The sequence below is a fragment of the Cimex lectularius genome, unplaced genomic scaffold (assembly GCF_000648675.2).
Source record: "Cimex lectularius strain Harlan isolate CLEC.00 unplaced genomic scaffold, Clec_2.1 scaffold264, whole genome shotgun sequence".
In the NCBI taxonomy this organism is placed as follows: domain Eukaryota; kingdom Metazoa; phylum Arthropoda; class Insecta; order Hemiptera; family Cimicidae; genus Cimex; species Cimex lectularius.
The window spans coordinates 107,726-128,003 of NW_019394222.1; the positions used below are offsets into that span (position 1 = coordinate 107,726).

Below are 20,278 nucleotides of genomic sequence, written 5' to 3' on the forward strand. Positions count from 1 at the left end.
AATCAAGTTTATAATAATAAGTGTTGCAGAGGCAACGGTGGCTGCATTTGAACCTGACACACTTACAAATGGGCTTTTTTTTTCCAAAAACACCAACACCCGAAGGGTTCATATAACCTCATAATTAAAATACCCTGGTTAAATAAATAAATAATAAAAATAAGAAGTGTTACAAATTGAGTGTATTAAAGTTGTAAAAGCTCTGGTGTCTAATTAGTGATTATTGATTTCAGTAGTGCTTTATTTAACTGTTTGTTTTTACATAAAAAATTTTAAAATGTCGATTATGCAAGCAAATAAACTCTTTTTTAAAGTACTTTTATTCATTTAACTTTTTTTCAGATGAAATTTTTCTGTTGTACACAAACAACCTTTCCCTGATTCACTGACCACAATATTGTAATATGTGTGTGTGTGTGTGTGTGTGTGTGTGTGTGTGTGTGTGTGTGTGTGTGTGTGTGCGTGCGTGCGTGCGTGGGTGCGTGTGTGTGTGTGTGTGTGTGTGAGAGAGAGAGAGAGAGAGAGAGTGAGAGTGAGAGAGAGAATGAGAGAGAGTGAGGGATCTAGAATATAAGAATTACTTTTGTTCAGTCAATCCTCACCTCCCTTCATCTCTAAAAAATAAAATATTAGATCAGACTGCATTTTTTCTTGTTTTAAATACAATATCGTATATATAGAACTATTAATTTTCTATTAGAGAGTCAAAACAAAGGAAAATATAGTATAAACATATAATGAAAATAATAAAAAGCATAGAAGGATTACATCCTTAAAAATTTAAATTAATTATGCTTTTTTCCAAGGTCTTGGTTAAGGGTCATGAGCGGGATTCGAACCCACGACCTCCGGCTCAATACGCTAACCACTCTGACCACGTGCTGAAGGTCGTGGGTTCGAATCGCGCTCTTGTGCACAAGCTTTTTCATCTCAACCAAGACCTTAGCTAAAAAGTATAATTAATTTAAGTACGGCCAATTATGACTACTAAATACATTTTTTATATTTTTTAACTGTTTTTATTATAGTATCGATATTGTTACTATCGATACTAAGAATATGATGGCGATTGCCGCAGTAACTGAAAAGTGACTGGAGAAGTAGTGAGGCAGTGTGCATGCTACTCTTCACTCATTCTCAGGTTTGCGAGTGTGAAACTGATAGTTGTGTATCTGGATGCCAGATGTACTGATTACCGGTGAGGATTCACGTTAGTAATTGAACTTTTCCCATAAATGTTTGTAACTATTGAGTTTTATTATCTTAGGTTTTCCTTTACGAATTTGCCATTACCCGACAGATACATGATTTCATTGACATACAGTTATATGTAGAGTTAACAAATATCAAAATGAAACTTCTTACACATAATATGTTGTCTTCTAAGTGTTTAAAAGGAGTGACCCAGGGATATCCATTGGGAATTCAGGTAATTATTTAAATCCTATATACGCCTTGTTAACATACTTTTAAGTAACGTTAGTTTTAAATAAAATGAGTGATTTAATGATTAGAGATTATTTGTAGATCGTGAGATGCGGTTTGTAGATGTGTCATTATTGTGTGTGGTGTTGAGTGTGCCCAACACGACACACAATAATGACATCTACATAGAAAACAGACACTGAGTACAAATACTTTGATTGAATCTAAAATTTCTAGCATTGTATACATTTCTTTTTCACATCTTACAGCTATTTGTATAATTTAAACAGGGGGGCCGAGGTAGCCAAGTGGTTAAGGCGTCAGACTCTTGGCTAGTAGATCCCGCAGTCGTGGGTTCGATCCCCACCGTCGCCTCTGGACTTTTTCTGACGCCTAAGGGGAAGGGTGGTCGTAATTGAAGGAAATTGACATGGCACTCATCAATGGAAGGGGCAGGATCGGATCTCAGCGACCCTGAATTTGGTCCCAACCCCCTTCAAAAATGAGTTTCTTTGATGGAAGAACATCGGGGGCTCATATTCACACTTGTGTTGCGAGCCCCCAAAAATGGAGCCAGGGATAAAGTACAATAAGCTGTATGCTCAGCTGCAGTGCTCAGGAGGGAACTCCTCCAGTCCCTGGTATCCAAAAAATTAAACAATGTTAATTAATTATTCAGAAATCGTGAGATGCGGTCTGGTGTGATGTAGGTTTCAGAAAAACATTTTCTTTATCGTGCCAACGTTTCGCTCTTTATTGAGATCATCTTCAGGGCCTGGGATTTACAAACATTGTTTACATTTAACAAATACATTTAGGATATGGAAAAAAGTGAATTTATACAATGCAAAAAATATTTTTTATATTCAATCAAACTATTTCTACTCACTCAAAGTGTTTGTCTTCTGTGTAATTGTGCCGTTCTTGCGTGTCGTTTTGAGAGTGCCAGTGAGATTTTGCTGTTTTATGTTTATATACGTTGGATTTTGAAGGGGTGGGGAAGGATGTCGGGATAGAAAAGACATTTTTGTATAAGGTGTCAGCTTCTTTGAGGTGAAAAGAGCTGACGAAGGGAAAAAATGTTGGTAATCGTTTGGCTAGATTATCCTTTCAGGATTATATAGACGGGGATAAATAGGAAAAGGAAAGCTAAATTGTTGAAAAATTAGACTATGTGAAAAATGTTTGATGTGTGGAATGTGATGTGATGATATATGTATGTTATCTGTTTTGAATTTTATTAATGATATTGGCATAGCTGTGACTGAGTTTACAAGTAAATTATATATAAGTTATTATTATCCATAATTTGTATCTGTTCTGTAATTGATGCTGCGTTTATCTCTGTTGATGTAAATCATTTCTAAAAAGTTACGTTTATGTTTGTTTTGTTCTGTGTGTAATATTTTTGGATTGTTGAAGTCGAAATTGTGTTTGTGTTCAAAATGGTGGGTAGCGAGTGCTGTAAGATTTTGTTTTGGTTTTTTGCAATCATAGATATGTCGCTTTACTCTCTTGTCCAGATATTGGGATGTAAGTTGCTGGACAGTTTAAACAGTTGATTATGTCAGATTTGTTTATTATTGGTGTGGGATCTTTAATTTTTGAAAAAAGTGAATTGTTTTATAATTTTTGAAAGCTATTTTGATGTTATCGGATGAGAAAAATGTGTTTAATTTATATGATAGGCCGTGAATAAATGGCATGGAAATGTATGCTGGTTTGTTTGTATTTGATAGACTTAATGTAGAATTATTAGTAATAGTGGATGGTGTTAGTGTTGAATTGTAGTTGTTGATTATTCTATTAATTATGTGTTTAGAGTAGAGATTGTTATGAAGTATCTGTTTGAATATCTTTATGTTCTTGTGGTGAAATGATTCATGGCTTAGAGTAATCATTCTGTGAAGTAACCCTTTGGCCGTGTATTATTGTATGAAGAGGATAGTGAGATGTTGAGGTAGTAATCTGTGATTAATGTGCCATCTGGTTGTTTTATTACAAGTGTATCTAAAAATGGTATTGTTTTGTTGTTTTTGATTTTATGTGTCAATGGTAGGTGTGAGTAAAAGCTTTTAAATGTATCTAATGTAGTTTGAATTTGATCTGTGGAAACTGCTGTCAATATATCATCTATGTATTTAGTGAGGAAGGGTAATGTGAAAGGAAGTTGTGGTATGACTGTATTTAATAGATGTGTCATAATTATGTCTGCAAGTATCGTGCCTAGGTTGCTACCCATGGCTATATCAAATAGTTGTTTGTAAAATTGATTGTCGTATGTAAAATGTTAATGATTGTTGTATGTGAATGTGTATTAATCCCAGGCCCTGAAGATGATCTCAATAAAGATCGAAATGTTGGCTCAATAAAGAAAATGTTTTTCTAACTAACATCACACCAGACTGCATCTCATGATCTCCAAATAATCATTACCTAACGGTAACTAAACACCACACATTAATGATTAGTGATGTTGGAAATATTAGTAGAAATGCCACAGATGTGCTGTGACAAAGGACTGTAAAATAATAAGGCTCAGTGCAAATTGTAGATGTGTTTATTTACATAAAATTAGGCAGCATGGGGATAACAAATGGGATAGAAGTTGTCGAAGAAAGTTCTGTATGTTTTGATACAGCTTGTTCAAAATATGTGAGAATGTATTTAATAGGGGTGTAAAAAATTTTTAGTTAAAAGCTTGCTAGCATCAAATGATGGGGAAATTTGCCATATTGCACACCTTTAAGAAATGCGACAACTCATTTAATTTTTTAATAGTGAAGGAGGTGAGGATTCACTGAGCAAACGATGCCTCTCACTCATTCTTTTACTTTCAAACACTATCTCTTTCTCACTTTTCGAATTTTTTCCAGTTCAAATTACTGGCATTTGGTGTTAGGGAGGTTCACATAAAATCATGTTCGTTATGTTCACTAATTTTATAATTTGATTTATAAATAATTTTATACACACAAGTTAATAATTTTGTTTAATTATAAATAAATGCATTTTAATTGTTACAGGCAAAAGGTGTAAAAGTTATAGAAGTTGATTTTAATGTAGAATTTATTTCAAGAGTTATACCGAAGTTGGATTGGGCTACGCTTCATAAAGCAGCAGAAACAGTGAGTGGTTTTTATTCTCCACGTCTTCCTTCCGGGTTGTTGGCTTATGTGAAGATGTTTTTAAATATGTTTTTCATGAACACACAACCATTTGACGTAGCATTTTATTGAAGCGATATCAATCAAATGAGACTGATGAGGAAAGGCTGGTGCCCCAGAAATCGATATCGCTTGAATAAAACGATTTGTCGAATGGTTGTATGTTCCTGAAAAACTTATTAAAAGAGATGTGTGATTGACTTTGTCAGTTAAAGTGGAAAATATGTTTGTCCCCCGTAAAATGGTAATGGGGAAAGATTTAAACAATTAAAAACAAATTGATTATGACATGTATTTCATTATATCAAATGAAATATTTGAATAAATTAGCGTAAATAATCTGAAAAAAAAAAGATGAATGTTTTTTCTCACAACTCTGAAATTAAGTATATACTATAGTATTTTCTAAATTCTTTGTTTTTGAATAGTTGATTATCAATTTATCATTTTTGCATCTTTATCTTTCCTAATTTTAAATTTGATTGATCGAAATATTTTTCTATTTTAAAAAGAGTACACATACAAATTATATTTTAAGTGGCTTAATTTCAAATGTTGATACTTGCTAACCTGCAAATCAAAATCTTTTTTAATATATTCAAGAATCCTTTTCTGTGCGGTTAAAATAAAAAATAATTTAAAAAAAAACCCAGGAAATCAGTGTTCATTAATTTGTTTTCTATTTAAAGTTGGGCTTTGGAGATGATATACCACAGACCCTTGTGGATAATTATGAAGAAAATGAAGATTTTTTAAAAAAAGTCCATCATGTACTTCTAGAGGTATTTATGTCATTTAAGTATCTCCAACATAACAATAAAATGTTATTATTAATTTTAGGTGGATGTTATAGAAGGAGACCTTATTTGCCCTGAAACTGGAAGAAGATTTCCTATAAATTTTGGTGTCCCTAATATGTTATTAAACGAAGATGAGGTTTAAACGTTATATGTAACAGAGAATATTATTTAATTTTTGTTAATATCATTTTAATAATAAATCATAAAATGTATGGGTAATTTTATTTGTTAGAGAGTAACATTTGTAATTAAATGTTTATACAAAAAATTGTGTATTGCTATTCAAGATTTTTTTTTTTCAATTGATAAATTTTCTTCTTTTGTCTTTTTTGTTTTCTGTTATTGTCAATCCATCTTATTTAATTGTAGCATTTTGGATATTATTTAAAAAAAATACTTTGACAAAAATTGCATCTTCAAACAAATCCTATCTAACATAGGATCCATCTTCTAACAAGAGGAAAGAGGGAAAGCACAATCCCAAATAATCAACTAATAATACAAATTATTATTTTATATTATCTTACAAAAAAGTTCACAGCTTCTTAATTAAAACGTTGTGGAATTATTGATCATTTTCATAATCTTCTGTTTTCATATCATTAATTCCCAGTTCTTCATTTTGCTCATCAGAACGTTCATAGTGTGTTATATTTAAACCTTCATCCAATCCTTCATCACATAAACTCTGGAACATAAAATAAATAAGCTTACAATTAAGTGATTATTACATATTTCATTAGACTCCTTATTTTAATGGTACATTATATCTTATGGATTCTTTCCCCTTCTCATAACGATCCTATGGACAGGAAGTTTATTTGTGCATCCATATCGATTATAGGATATTTTTTACATTTGTATCATGCTGAAATCAACTTAGTCAAGTCTGATCTAAATCACATCAGTTCCTTAAATGTCGGTTGATCCTTTTCCAAGTATGGTCTTTGAGGTACATGTGGCGCATGTTTAAATATCAGGTGTTCCCATTTCTGTGGTCTGTCTGGGGATAGATGTTGCCTATATTCAATTTCAAAGCAAATGTTGGTAATCCCTGTCTTCCATGGTCACTCAGAATGTGTGCATGGACTATCTTGTTTGTATGGCTTCTCAAACAGCTCCGTTTGTTGGTATGTTGGGTTCGAAAGCCAAGCTGCTGGATTCGAACCTGGGTCCTTTATCTTAATGTGATGAGCACCGTGTCAATGCCTAAACCGTTGAGGCCACCGATGACCCACCACTCAAGGGTTACAGCGATGTTCCAACATATGCCCATTACAAATCCACTCTCCCCGAAATCTGGAGGGGTCCACTAAGATTTTCTTTTGATTATTGTCGTATTACTGACCGAGCTTATTTCTTATAATATTGTAACTTCTGATTGCTTCAATCAAATGAATTGGAGCAGCAAGAAATAGTACACTACTACAACTAATCCTACATCATTTTCAATAACAGTACTCTCTTCCTAATACTAACTTCAGTAGACAAACGTTGCAGTAATTTGGATTAAAAAAATTGAAAAAGTGTGAATTTTTAAGGAAACAAAACATTATTTAGAGGGAAGAAGAATAGAGCGAGAAAGAGCGGATGCGAGATAGTGAATGAGGGAGAATGTGTGAGAGAAAAATAAACGAGAATGTGTGGTGATTTAGTGACCGTTAGTTGACTATTATTCAGAAATCGTGAGATGCGGTCTGGTGTGATGTAGGTTTCAGAAAAATATTTTCTTTACTGCGCCAATGTTTCGATCTTTATTGAGATCATCTTCAGGGCTTGGGATTTACAAACATTGTTTAAATTTAATAAATACATGTTAACAAATTTAAACAATGATTGTAAATCCCAGGCCCTGAAGATGATCTCAATAAAGATCGAAACGTTGGCACGATAAAGAAAATGTTTTTCTGAAACCTACATCACACCAGATTGCATCTCACGATTTCTGAAAAATAAAAGAGAATGAATATTGTTTTATTTTAAAATATCACAAATTAGTTGATGCAGGGTGAGAGTATGAGAGAGTGAGTGAGTGAGTGTGAGAGGTTGTTTGAAAGACCAAGACCAGCCCAGATTATACGAATTTTCAAGAATTTCTTTTGTTCAGTGAATCCTCACCTCCCTTCACCGATAAAAAATGAAATTTTAGATCAGTCTACATTTAATTATTATTATTATTGTTACATATGTATTTTTTAAAACCAAATAATCTGCTGCAATAGTTCGGATTAATGAGAGGGCACTGTATATCGCAGGCTTTTTTATTAACAGGCTCAATGAAGATGCCTGATTTAGCAGGGTGATAATGAGCTTCAGAAAGTTTGTAAGTAAAGTCTGACATTTGAAGTTTTAAATTTATTATGGACATAACATGCACTTACTTGAACATAACTGTTTCCTGCAGGATCATCCAAAACCAGAGTGACCGATTTTTTCCCCAATAATATTTCCTCAATCTGCGAAATACAACTACTTATCGCCTTATCCGATTTACTATTCCTTGAATCACCAAAGATTCCAAATGCGGCTCCACCCTTTTCAAGGCCATCTTTTATATCTTTTAAGATACCCTCGACAGTTGTAAATTTACCCCCGAGAGTCATGGCACCAGCTTCAAGTTCTAATTCCGGTATGAGCATCCGACAGGTGTCAGACTAAACAAAGAACAATTAATTAAAAGAACAATTTAACCAAAAATTTATAATTAAATAAACTGACTTTTAAAAGATCTCTTGAGAAGTCCTCTTCACCTTTAACTAAAATTTCAATTTTAATTCCTTTCGGCTCTATGCCACCTGCTGACTTAACTTCATTTGTCTTATGACCACATACATCACATGTTGTCGCCATTATTACAACTTCTTTAAAATAAGGAATTTCTGAAAAATTTTATGACATACATCACATTCTGAGCAAGGCTGTATGATTCCATGGGCTATGATGGCTGTGTTACTTACGTGTAACTTTCATTCTTGTATCACATGGGCTTCCACACTCTGGACAATTAGTATTAAATGATAATATTTCCCCTTGTAAATCCTCTAAGGTACATGATTCCTTTGGACTAGAAGGAAGTACACCTTTTTCAGAAGATCCATCAATCTAAAAAAAAAAAAAAAATCATTGTGCTTGATTTAAGTCGTCTTATGATTAATCTGTGTAAAAACTTCTGTTGCAATGTAACTAAATCAAAAAGTTAAAAAGATGTTTTATTTTTATTGCTGAATGGTGCTTTATTTTCTGTTATGGAAAAATGCTTGTTAAATTATGACAAATTTAGTATATATGTATATGACAGCTTTAGGTGAATGATAGATTTATGCTGATATATGTGACAAAAGGATTAACCAAATAAGAAAAAAAATATTTTCAAAAATCAAACATTAAATAGAAATATTAATAATAAATATAGTAACTCATATCTCAAGGGCAAGTGTATACAATACTCTCACTCTCAATAAACTGAATGATTGCAAGGAAGTATTCGAATTACTGAAAAATTCAGATTAGAGGTGTCTAAAAATACTTTCATATGTACAAAAAAATTAATATACTTGATTATTACTGCATACACAAAATGTTAAACCTATTAGAATATATATGTACTATCAATTTTTCTTTAAAAATCAAGTTTTTTAAAACATTTTTGTCATTGCTCCTTCTTCTTTTTCCAATTTTTAGCAATATCACAATAAAAGTGTATATAGATCTAACATTTCATTTTGTAGTAGTGAAGGGAGGTGAGAGAGGATTGAATTTTTTCCAGTTTGGATTAGCGAGTGATCACTGTATTCCAATTTATTACTCAGGTAAGTTAGGAATCTCAATATTTTACTCTCATCTCATTAAACTATGAATGTAATTTAATTATTACCATTTCAGATGTGAAAATTCCCAAAATATTATCTTGCTCTTGATTTCGTTTAAATTTTTCAATTTTGCAATTAGGATCTGCTGCTGGGCTAAACCTGTTTTCGACAAAACTATTTCCACTTATATCTTCCACAATCTAAAAGGATAAAATTTTATGAATACCACAAGAAAAATATACAATGTAAAATATGAATAATTTATGTGAAATTGGTATTTTTTGAAGTGATTTGCCAGCAGATTCGAGAACCATCCACCCCCGGTGTTGGCAGCCTGGGGGGAGGGGTGCTATGCTGTCAACAGCCTGGTCAATTCAGCACCCAACGCATGCAGTTCCAAACCCGTACCTATCATATTATATAACTAATCTAATTGAGGGTTGATGGGGTATTGGATATTCTACCATTGACACTCTCACATCACACATTCACGCTAATATATAATTTCACTCTCAACACAAAATAGGTATATACAATTATTATTGCTATATACAATAGAACCATCGATACAGGGGACCCAAATATTAGCTCTTGTGCTCAAGCATAATTCTCAAATCGGGTGGCATTCCTGTGCTCTCTGTATAGAATTGCACCCTTCAATTAGGTAATGCACATCAAGCAACCTTTCTCTCCACGCAGGCCACATATGCATGCTTTGGCTCAAAAGTAAGTGGTGGTGTGTCAACCTCGCATGGCCTATTCTTAATAGGTTGAGGATAACCCTTCTTCTATGAGTCAAATCGTCCGAGGGCCACCCGTCAACAGTGCTCTTGATAACCTAGAGCTTCTCTGTTGATGTGATCTAGCCCAGTGATGCTGCCAACTATTTTTAATCTATTTATGCGTATTTATTTTTTAATCTATTTATGCATTCTTAGCGTCAGAGGGCGGATCGGTTAAGTGGTTAGGTCCGGAGGTTGGGACGTCCCAGCCTTAGCTGATTAGAAATTGTTATATTTGGCTAACTTTGATTGCTCGTACCATATTTTTATGTTGTTAATTACTGTCTATTCAGACCGAATATACTTGAGTTATTTGGTAACTAAAGTTTAAGGTTTTCACTTTAATGGAAACCATTTTTTTTTATTGCACTATAGTAGTGTCTTAATATTTATAGGAAATACTACATAACTAATTTTATGCAAATTAAGTTGAAATTAAATAAAAAATATTGTCACGAGTGACACTCGAAACCACGACTCAGTGCTGTATAAATTCCCATTTTCCACCAATATATAGGGTTGGCAACAAAACAATGACTTTTTTTTACAGTAGACATATATATTTTTTAATTCGGAGATTGCTCATTGTTTGCAATTACTTTTTGCCATCTTTCAGGTAGCATGGGTAGCATGTATCATTATTATTCCTTCCGCATAAACATGTCCATCTTTTGAGTCCTCCAACATTTGAACATTGTCAAAACTTTCAAAGTTTTGGCAAATTAAAATTTTTTGCAATAACTGAAAAAAATAATAGTCACAGGTGAAATGTCTGGAGAGTATGGCGGGTGTAATAAAATTTCCCAATTCAGTTAATTGTTTCGCCTTCAAAGCAACATGGGGCGGGTGTTGTCATGGTGAAAGACCACCTTTTCTGTTTGCTAGTGCAGCCCGTTATTAGTTTATTTGAAAGTCTAAACAATTTAGCTATTCACATTATAGTTCACTATTAACTGTTTGCCCTTGTGGTAAAATCTCAAAATGCAAGGGGCCGGACCTGTCCCACCAAATGCACACATGGGTTTTTCTATTTGTTGTTTTGTAACAAAAATAATATAGACAAAAAATATAAATATTGAGCTAATTACTTCTATAATTGAAAAACAACATTAATTTCTTGCCAAATCATACAATTTATATTTTTTACTGTTAAATAATTTCTTTTTGCAGACATCTTAATTAAAATTACCAATTTAAATGGTTGTTCAACTTTTTGAAGTTGTTTTAAAACATTGATAAACTCGTCTATTTTAGCAGCATCCTCAGGATGTTGGATTTGGCGCAAATGTTGATCTTGAACCAAACCTTCTATCGTTCGATTGATTATTCCTTCAATTGTAGTGATTTCTGTAGAATCATAGAACAATTATTAATTAATAGTAACACGAAACATGTAAACTATCATATTGTTGACACCATGTTATAAAGAAACGAAGTGGATTTCTATACTTTTCAGGAAAGCAAAAAACTAATTGAACCTTGATTAAGGTATTTAGCGAGTTTTTACATTTTAATTTAATTAGGCCTCATAAAGTGCATCAATGTTGTAATTTGCCATTGATTTTCATAATTTTTTAACTAATTACTAAAATTAGTTTAAAATATTCGTTACTTTACTGTATATGGAGATTTGCAATGTTGTGGCATAAAAATTGAAGGCAAAGTATTAAATGTGCATTCGCAAGTTTACAATGAACTTTTATTGCAGAGGATCCATTATTTTGATACAATTAATTGTTTGAAAAATGGTTAAAACAACTGAGAAATTGAAAATTCTTGTAGGTGCAATACAGTAAGTCCATATCATGTTTATTTATTATTAATCAACTATGCTGAGGTAACAGTTTATAATTGCAAATTAGTAGATAGAAAGGAAGACATTAAAAACATAAGAAATTGAAGGTGAGATTGTAATTGTGAAGTTGCCTTGTAGAGTTCTACAGTAAACTAACAAAATTGAAAAATGTAATTTTTCACATTTATGGTGTCAATGATATATTCACATATAAATGTCTAATAAGTTATGTACGATGAGGAGGCCAAAGTCCATTAAAGGCTACATGGCCTATATAATGATAAAGTGATATGATAATTAACATACCTCCTTTTTGAGATTGTGAAGGGATCTCAAAATTAATATGGGGAATTTTAACACAAGTATAATCAGATTTAACAACCTGCCTGTTCATGTCATTTTCAGTCTCCACATCAACAGTGTATCTTACACCAAATTCATCAATCTGACCTAAAAATATGGATTATATTGATTCTTCGATCTGTATTTTACTACGTACAGAGACTAACAATATTTGATTAAATCAAAACTACCAAATTTAGTATGTTTATTTTCACAATTCGAGCAATTTATTAAACATTGGATTTTTATTTTATATTTAATATTCTATTGTCTTAATGACACTCTTACAAGGTGTTGTATAGAATAACTGGACTTTTCATCAATTTTTTTTTAAATTTAATTATTTACTTTTTTAGTTATTCCTCCATAACGCACCCATAGCAATCATTAAAACAATATAAAAAATACTGGTTACTAGTAATTACTATAGAAATTATCCTTACCGCCAGATTGGAGTTCATTATTTTTGTATCCACAATTTTCACATTCAAATGACATGACAATAACTTCTTTATAGTAAGGAATTTTTGTGAGAAGTATTCTTGTCTCTCCCTGAAATAAGGAGTTTTGTAAAAAAATTTGTTTGATGAATTAAAAAAAAAAAAAAAAAAAAAAAAAAAAAAAAAAAAAAAAAAAAAAAAAAAAAAAAAAAAAAAAAAAAAAAAAAAAAAAAAAAANGTTTTTTTTTTTTTTTTTTTGTAGATGAACCCCATCAAATGATTACTCATCCTTGGATGTCACTATTACTCAACAGTATTAAAAAAGGAAATTTATTATGTAAAGCCTAACACAAAAACCATTAAAATAGTAAATCCGTTCAACTCTCTGGGTTTTTGGAACGCTTAAGTTATGAATAAACTTATTCATACTTACATTTTTTCTGCAGTTGACACAAAAACTTTCTATAACTGTAGTTTCAGGGTCATCATCTGGGTTTAGATCACGGAAAAGGGCTTTTTCTTTAGACATCTTTCACATTAAACCAGTGACTAAACAAAAAAAATATAAAAAAATAATTACAATAAAAATATCAATTTAGTAACATTTGTATACCACTTAACAGTTTTTTTAATCTTATAATACACTTTTTAATTTCAGAAGTATAATAAGCTATAGTACAATCTTTTCCTCATCTGAATTAGGTCTCTGAACATACCAGTATTCCAAATAATAAACAAATTCAAAATGTCAAAATTTTAAATTAAATATTATTTGGGGGAGTTGTCGCATGACGCGGACAGGACTCAATAAGCTGAGGGTAATAAATATGGCAGCATATCAGCCAGATGAGCTTTGTACACTGTTCACTGCAAGGCAATCAACAAAGGATCAGAAGGCTGCGCAGTACAAATGCCCTAAGAATTCCGAGTTGTTGTGGAGATGGTCATAACCAACCCTTATTGGGAAACCAATATAAAAGAAAAAGATTGAAAAAGCAAAGACAGGCAGTTGGAGAGTCACTCAGACAGAGAGAGAAGAAACAACATGAAATGTGGAGGGCTGAGACCTGTCAGATAAGTTGACTGTCAAAGAACAGCCTGATCAACTGTCAATTTTCTTAAAAGAAGGGGAAAGAAGAACAGACTCAGTCAGTCAGCCAGAGTAAGAGGACTTAGGTGAGGTGACTCAGTGAGAATAGTCGACTGTCGAGTTGCTTGGAAGCAGCGAAAAGGACAGATTCAGTCAGTCAATGAGAGGACTCGTCAGCCAGTGCTAGAAAGGACACAACTATCAAACTAACTGTTGAGTGTCTTGTAAGTAGTGGAAAGGAGGACAGAATCAGACAGTCAGCGCCAGGAAGGGCACAGCCATAGAGTTGACTGAACGGAAAGGAGAATAGACCTCAGTCTCTGAGTGATCAGCCAGGTCAGAAGACTCAATCGACAAGACGAAGGGAGAGAATTCAGTCAGCAAGAGCTAGAAAGGACACATCCATAGAATAAACTATAATACAAAACTGTTTTGGAAGCAGCAAAAAGAGGACAGATTCAGTCAGTCAACAAAAGGACTGTCAGCCAGAGCAAGGAAGGGTATAGCCATATAGTTGACTGTCGAGTTGCTTGGAAGCAGCAGTCAGCCAGAGTCAGAAGGCTCAATCAACAGGACTAAGCAAGAAGATTCAATCAGCCAGAGGTAGAAAGGACACAGCCTTCAAGATGATTGTCGAGTGACTTGGATGCAGTGGGAAGGATGGACTGAGCCTGAAGTGTAAGGACTCAGTCAATGAGACGATGAAGGGACAAATCAGACAGGCCTGAAAGGACACAGCCATTTATCGAGTGTCGACTGTCAGCGTCCAAGAAGCAGCAGACAGGACGCTGAAGGATGTGGATGCTGATGTTGGCGAGTGCCATTTGGGTTGTTCTTTGTGTAAATAAGCTCATCCCCAGAGTTAGATGTGGCTAACTTCCAATGTTTATTCATGTTAATATTATGACAGTCAAGAGAAGTGTAAAAAGTGTAGCATCATATCGTTTATTTTTACACCATGTACAGTATAATTATTCAGAAATCGTGAGATGCGGTCTGGTGTGATGTAGGTTTCAGAAAAACATTTTCTTTATCGTGCCAACGTTTCGATCTTTATTGAGATCATCTTCAGGGCTCAAAGTGTTTGTCTTCTGTGTAATTGTGCCATTATTGCGTGTCGTGTTGAGATTGCCAGTCGCATCTCACGATTTCTGAATAATTATCAATTAACGGTCACTAACCACCACACATTTGTACAGTATATTTGTGTAATGCAAAAAATTAATCACCTTTCAAACAATTGTTCGGTTAACAAAAAGAAAAAACATCAAAGGCAGTTCAGAACATTATTGTAGTGACGTTCTTTCTCAAGCATGGACCGGTTACAGCAGCGTGAGGTTCCACTATCGAGAATAGGTCGATGATCGATAGTCAATAGTACTACCAACCATCGATATCCTAACGCTTTTAATCGTATTATTTATCGATTAAATAATCTATTACAAAAATATCTACTTAAAAAATATTAAAATTTTACTATGGAAAAAAAAAAACTGTACATACTAATAATTAAACAACGTCTTTGAGGTAGAAGTTGGCGACCAAAGTAGTCCTTAGAAATGATGAAGGTGGGCTAAGTATGCAGATTCTTTTTTTTTTTTAACGATGGTCCTACTTACAAATTTCAATTTTTTTCATTTTCAAGCATGCCCCTTTGCCCTATATATTTTATATTAAAAGAATAATACAAACAGCTTTGGCTAAAAACAATGTATATTAAGGAATTTTTATTGATAGTTGCTAGTAAAAAGAATAAAAAAATAACTTTAAAAGAAACAACGATCACACTCAGCCATCCCATCAAAAATGAATCTTAGGTTTTCATTGCTTGCCAAACATTGGTGAACTATGAAAAAATAGGTAAAATTTTTAAACGATTAGGTTTTAGGATATCTTTTAGAAGTACTTCTTCACTTAGAAACATCCTCTCAAAACCTAAAGACAAGGTTGACAACTTGTCAAAAAGCAGTATTTACAAATTTAATTGTAATGATCACGATGTTAAATATATATGACAAAACGGTAGAGAAATTAAAATTAAAGTTAAAGAACACTTACTTAAATTGAACAAATATTCTGAATTTAAGAACCATCTAAATGAAACAAAACACAACTTCAATTTAAATTTAAATACAACAGTGTTACATGTTTCAAAAAAGGGTGGAAACTAGAAATAAAAAAATAAAAAATTAAATATGGAGATGAACACATAAATAATATTACAAATTTTGATTTACTCCCTATTTTAAATATATAAGAAAATAATATTTGACATACAAATTAATCACTAATTTAAAATTGTTTTCTTACAGTATTTATTGGGATTATATTTATTTGTGTTGTAATTCATGTTTTTGCAAATTGAGTGGTATTAAAAACAACTGGATGTGTTGGCAGTCGATTGTCAACTTTTACAATTAAGGTCATGAGACGTGTTTGTAACTCCGTCAGCATGATGATGAGCTTTAAGCTCGAAATAAGGTCGTGGTGAACGACAATTCTGCGAGCAGTACAATCCATTACAAAAACTGAAAAAAGAAAAGTAGGAATGTCAGGACAAGACTATTTCTTTGTATAACTAATAGCAATAATTATTAATTGTGTAACTAATTAATAATTAATTGGGTAAAGATTATTGTATTAATTTTATTGAACCGTTAGTTTCTTTCATTATAAACTATTTATTCAACCAAGTCCAAACAAAAGATTATATAATATTCATAAAATATCGAAAACAGTGGAAAATGTCAAAAATGTGCAAATCGCCCTGTTTTGGGTTTTGCAGATCCCCTAATTTCAGGACTTTTTACATATGTTATTGGTTGCTTTTGTTATAAACTAATTGTTCAACCTAGTACAAATGAATAGATTGTATAATATTGATATAATAATTGTATAATATATATAAAAGCGGCAGAAAAATAAAGAGAGTTTAAAAAAAATTGCCTAAATTGAACAAATTTTCTGAATTTAAGGACCAGAACCAGCCTATCTTATCTACTGTCGTAAACATCTCAACTTCGGTACACATAAAATTTAAATTTGTTGAAAACACCTACTTGTTGGATTCGCAATGGTTGTGTGCCTTCAGTTTTTATAGTTGACATCGATTTATGGAAATAATTGGTGAAGTCAACGGTATCGTAGATTTAGTCGTAGATAATAGTTAATAGTAATTAAACTTGGTTAATTTGTTCATGTTATTACCTTGTATATTTGTACCAAGTTTGTTCAAAATAATTTTGAAAAAATAGCTTCTTCATTCGTTGATTTTTTAAAAATCATATCTGAGAACCACTGATTCTTTTAAAGTAAAAATTACAAAACTTTAAATTGAGCTGTGTAGCCAAGAAATCGTTCTGGAGCGGCGCCCTATAGGAATCGACAGGAAAATTTAAAAAGCTTCCACTTTGCCCAATTTTTCAACCGTTTCCGAGTTATTCGTGATTTTTGAGCCAAAAACGTGGTTTTTTACGTGCTCAGGAAAAAAAACCGATCACTCTCTCTCTCCCCCGATTTTACCATACATAAACCGATTATTTCACTACGTTATTCGAATCCAAACTGCCAAAACTCACCTGTGAAATGGGAAGGAAAAGTTGAATTTCCGAGAGGAAGTAAACAGGTCATTATCGACAGCAGAATTCCGCATCCCAAAAGGTCAAATTTAGAATTGTCGCTTCCCTGTACACTTTTTCGAAAAAGTCCTCGAAAGAAAAGTTGTAGAGCGTAAAATATGCAAAAATATGACGGTTTAAAATGTATGCATTCTTGAAAATCGGGAGAGAGAGTTTCTTTCCCATTAGCAAGTAAAAAAACCACGTTTATGACCCAAAAATAGCGAATAACTCTAAAACGGTTGAGAAATCGGGCAAAGTGAAAGGTGACCAATTGAAATCTTATTAAAATTTCCTATCGATTGCTTTTCGGTGCCGCTTGATGAGCGATTTCCTGGCTCCACAGCTCAATTTGAAATTTTCGTATAAAGAGTAACAATTAACATGTTCCCGAATTTTTGAATTTACTTATGAATGACTGAAGCTACGAAAACACATCGTGTTCAGCGTAAAATTCGTTAAAAAATGAGACCCAGCGCAAATCTGTGACTTAACAGGTTGAGAAAATATGCATTTTCAAAATTGGCAGTGTAATAGTTTAAAAAATTATCTATAAATAATTTGGAACAATGTATAATGATTTGGTATCTCGGTGGCTATTAAAATGCTTTATGTAAAACGTAATAGTTATTAATTAAAATTACAACAATTCATTTATAGAACAGACATTCCAAAAGCTGATTTACTATTTATTTTCCAAACAATATATAATTAAATATATCATACATTTTTATACAAGTAGATTTTTTAAACAATAAGTTGCAAAGGCAGCATTTTTATCTTACGCATTATTAATCATATAATATACAATAAAAACATAAATTTATCACAATTTCGTTATGAAATGGTAACACATAAAACCTACTATTGCAGTAATTTGAAAATTTCTATTTTACACATTCTTTTGAACATATGTTTTTCTTTATGATTATTTTTTTCGTCATTTCATCCGGAACATGATATTCACATGATTAATACTTTGTATTTTCATTTACACAACCAACACATATTGCTTTTTAATGTTTGTAATATTAATTGTATTCCGTGATTGGTGATTTTGAATTTAAAACAACTGAATCTTATGAAAACTAGGTACTAAAATCTATTGAATGATTGCCTCTACTTGTTTTAACAATAATGCAATGCACTAAAAGTAACACGATGTTAAACAGAGCCAAAGTAAATCCAAATTGTTTGTTTATTTGAACGTTATATATTATTAAATCAATTATATTTAGCGGTCTGATTGACCAAATGACTTCTTTCAATTAATTATTCTTTTTATGTAAGTTTTGGTGGAAATGAAGTCACGAGCGGGATTCGAACTCACGACTCCAAGGTCGTGGGTTCGAATCCCGCACGTGACGCTAACCTTTTCATTTCAGCCAAAACCTTACATAAAAATATTAATTAATTGAAAGAAGTTATATATTATATTGTTTAATACAATATTTACATTATTATTTGCATTTTTGCTATTTTTTTAGTTTCCATTGCATTTTGTCTTTTTTCTGAAGCGCATAATGTTTTGTCGTTTTATCTGATACAAAATTACGAGTTTAATATCTAAAATGGGTCAAGCTATTCCCACTTTGCCTCAAAATCTGCTGAATTAGGAAGTCGGTGTTTTTATTACTCACTCAAGATTATTATTTACATTCATAATAATATTATTTGCTTTAATAATTTAAAAAAAAATAATGATCAAGTATACCAACTCATACCATGAAATCAATCTCAACCAACTATTCAAGAAACTATAGATTCTTTATTAGCACTAAATTTAGAATTTTTAAGAAGCACATTTTATGTATTTTTTATTATATAAATTATATTAAAATGCTTAAAAATGAATACAATTGTCATATCGATTATACAACATGTTAAAAGAAATGCCATTGCTGAATGACTTCATGAATTAATTCACGAAGCCACGTACGTACAGTAAATTTCTTCTTGTTTACAAATCAATTATATAAACCTATAATTTATACATAGTAATTTTATCTCCAGGAATAAGTATTGAAATTCAATTTTAAACTCAGAACTAATAACAATTATGGCTTCAGCTCGTTCGAAAGTGTCGATCATTGTAATGCAACCCAATCTCACGGCTGTACGATTATGCTAAACCTGCATGACTTGTAGTTGTTGCGAAAGTGATGAACTTTGCGCCGTGTAATTTATTAGTTATTAATTCTTACCTCTTCCTCACTCTCACTCACTCTCTCTTTCTATCTTTCTCTCTCTCTCTCTCTTTCTTTTTCTTTCTCTCTCTCTTTCTTTCTTCCATTTACATGTATACAATGTACTGATTGCATTACTTTTTTTTAAGAGAACACTACAAATTGAGTGGTACACAAAATATAATGGGATGGCCAGCACTGTACTGTGCACTGTAATATAGATATTATAAGTATGCTTTTTTTTTATAATAAGCAAAATAATTGCGGCAGGTATTAACGTTCGTTACAGTTGTTTAACGATGATAACATTTATTTACTAATGATAAAATGTACTATGGAAGAACCAATCTATACTATGATTCATCTGATTTATTGAGCACATTTATATATACTTATTTATGATATTCACTTTTAGTAATTACACTGATAATATACGACCAAAATCTCAATTTGGTAATAAAAATAAGATAGTAAAATTTATCTTAAAAATAATACATAGGTAGAGATTTGATGTATAAAAGATATGTGTTTATAATTAAATGAAATATATTTTATTACAGAAGGGATTTTTTGCATTGATAGTTATTTTACACTTTTATTACCGTTACAAATGTCACGGTAATTACACACTCCCTCAATCAATCTCTCTCCCTCCCTCCCTCTCTCTCACTCTCTCACACTCACTCTCACTTTCTCTCTCTCTCACTCACTCAATCTCTCTATCTGTCTTCTATCTATATTTCTTTATTTATTTATTTCTCGCTCCTGTTCTCTTACCCCTATTTCTTTTTAATGTTTTCAATGTATTCACAGTTGTAAAAACTA

The 20,278-nt window shown here is 32.0% G+C and overlaps 2 protein-coding genes across 3 annotated transcripts; one reads left to right on the forward strand and one right to left on the reverse strand.

The window, feature by feature from the left end:
* Positions 1-1,068: 1,068 nt before the first annotated feature.
* Positions 1,069-5,604, forward strand: LOC106674261 (multifunctional methyltransferase subunit TRM112-like protein). 2 transcript variants are annotated; one of them, XM_014406883.2, is made up of 5 exons: positions 1,069-1,198; positions 1,268-1,429; positions 4,452-4,553; positions 5,282-5,374; positions 5,433-5,604. In XM_014406883.2, exons 2-5 carry the CDS (start codon positions 1,352-1,354, stop codon positions 5,532-5,534), a joined length of 375 nt encoding a protein of 124 aa, XP_014262369.1. In that variant the 5' UTR covers positions 1,069-1,198; positions 1,268-1,351; the 3' UTR covers positions 5,535-5,604. The 2 variants fall into 2 exon arrangements, with proteins under 2 accessions (XP_014262369.1, XP_014262368.1); XM_014406882.2 differs by having other exon boundaries at positions 1,076-1,210.
* A 273-nt stretch (positions 5,605-5,877) lies between these two features.
* On the reverse strand, positions 5,878-14,995 carry LOC106674259 (zinc finger protein ZPR1). The gene is made up of 10 exons (XM_014406881.2): positions 14,880-14,995; positions 12,994-13,109; positions 12,564-12,672; positions 12,085-12,228; positions 11,173-11,330; positions 9,267-9,401; positions 8,350-8,494; positions 8,111-8,271; positions 7,774-8,046; positions 5,878-6,080 (listed from the first exon to the last, which is right to left on the reverse strand). The coding sequence occupies exons 2-10, from the start codon at positions 13,087-13,089 to the stop codon at positions 5,958-5,960; spliced, it is 1,344 nt and encodes a 447-aa protein (XP_014262367.1). The 5' UTR covers positions 13,090-13,109; positions 14,880-14,995; the 3' UTR covers positions 5,878-5,957.
* Positions 14,996-20,278: the final 5,283 nt, after the last annotated feature.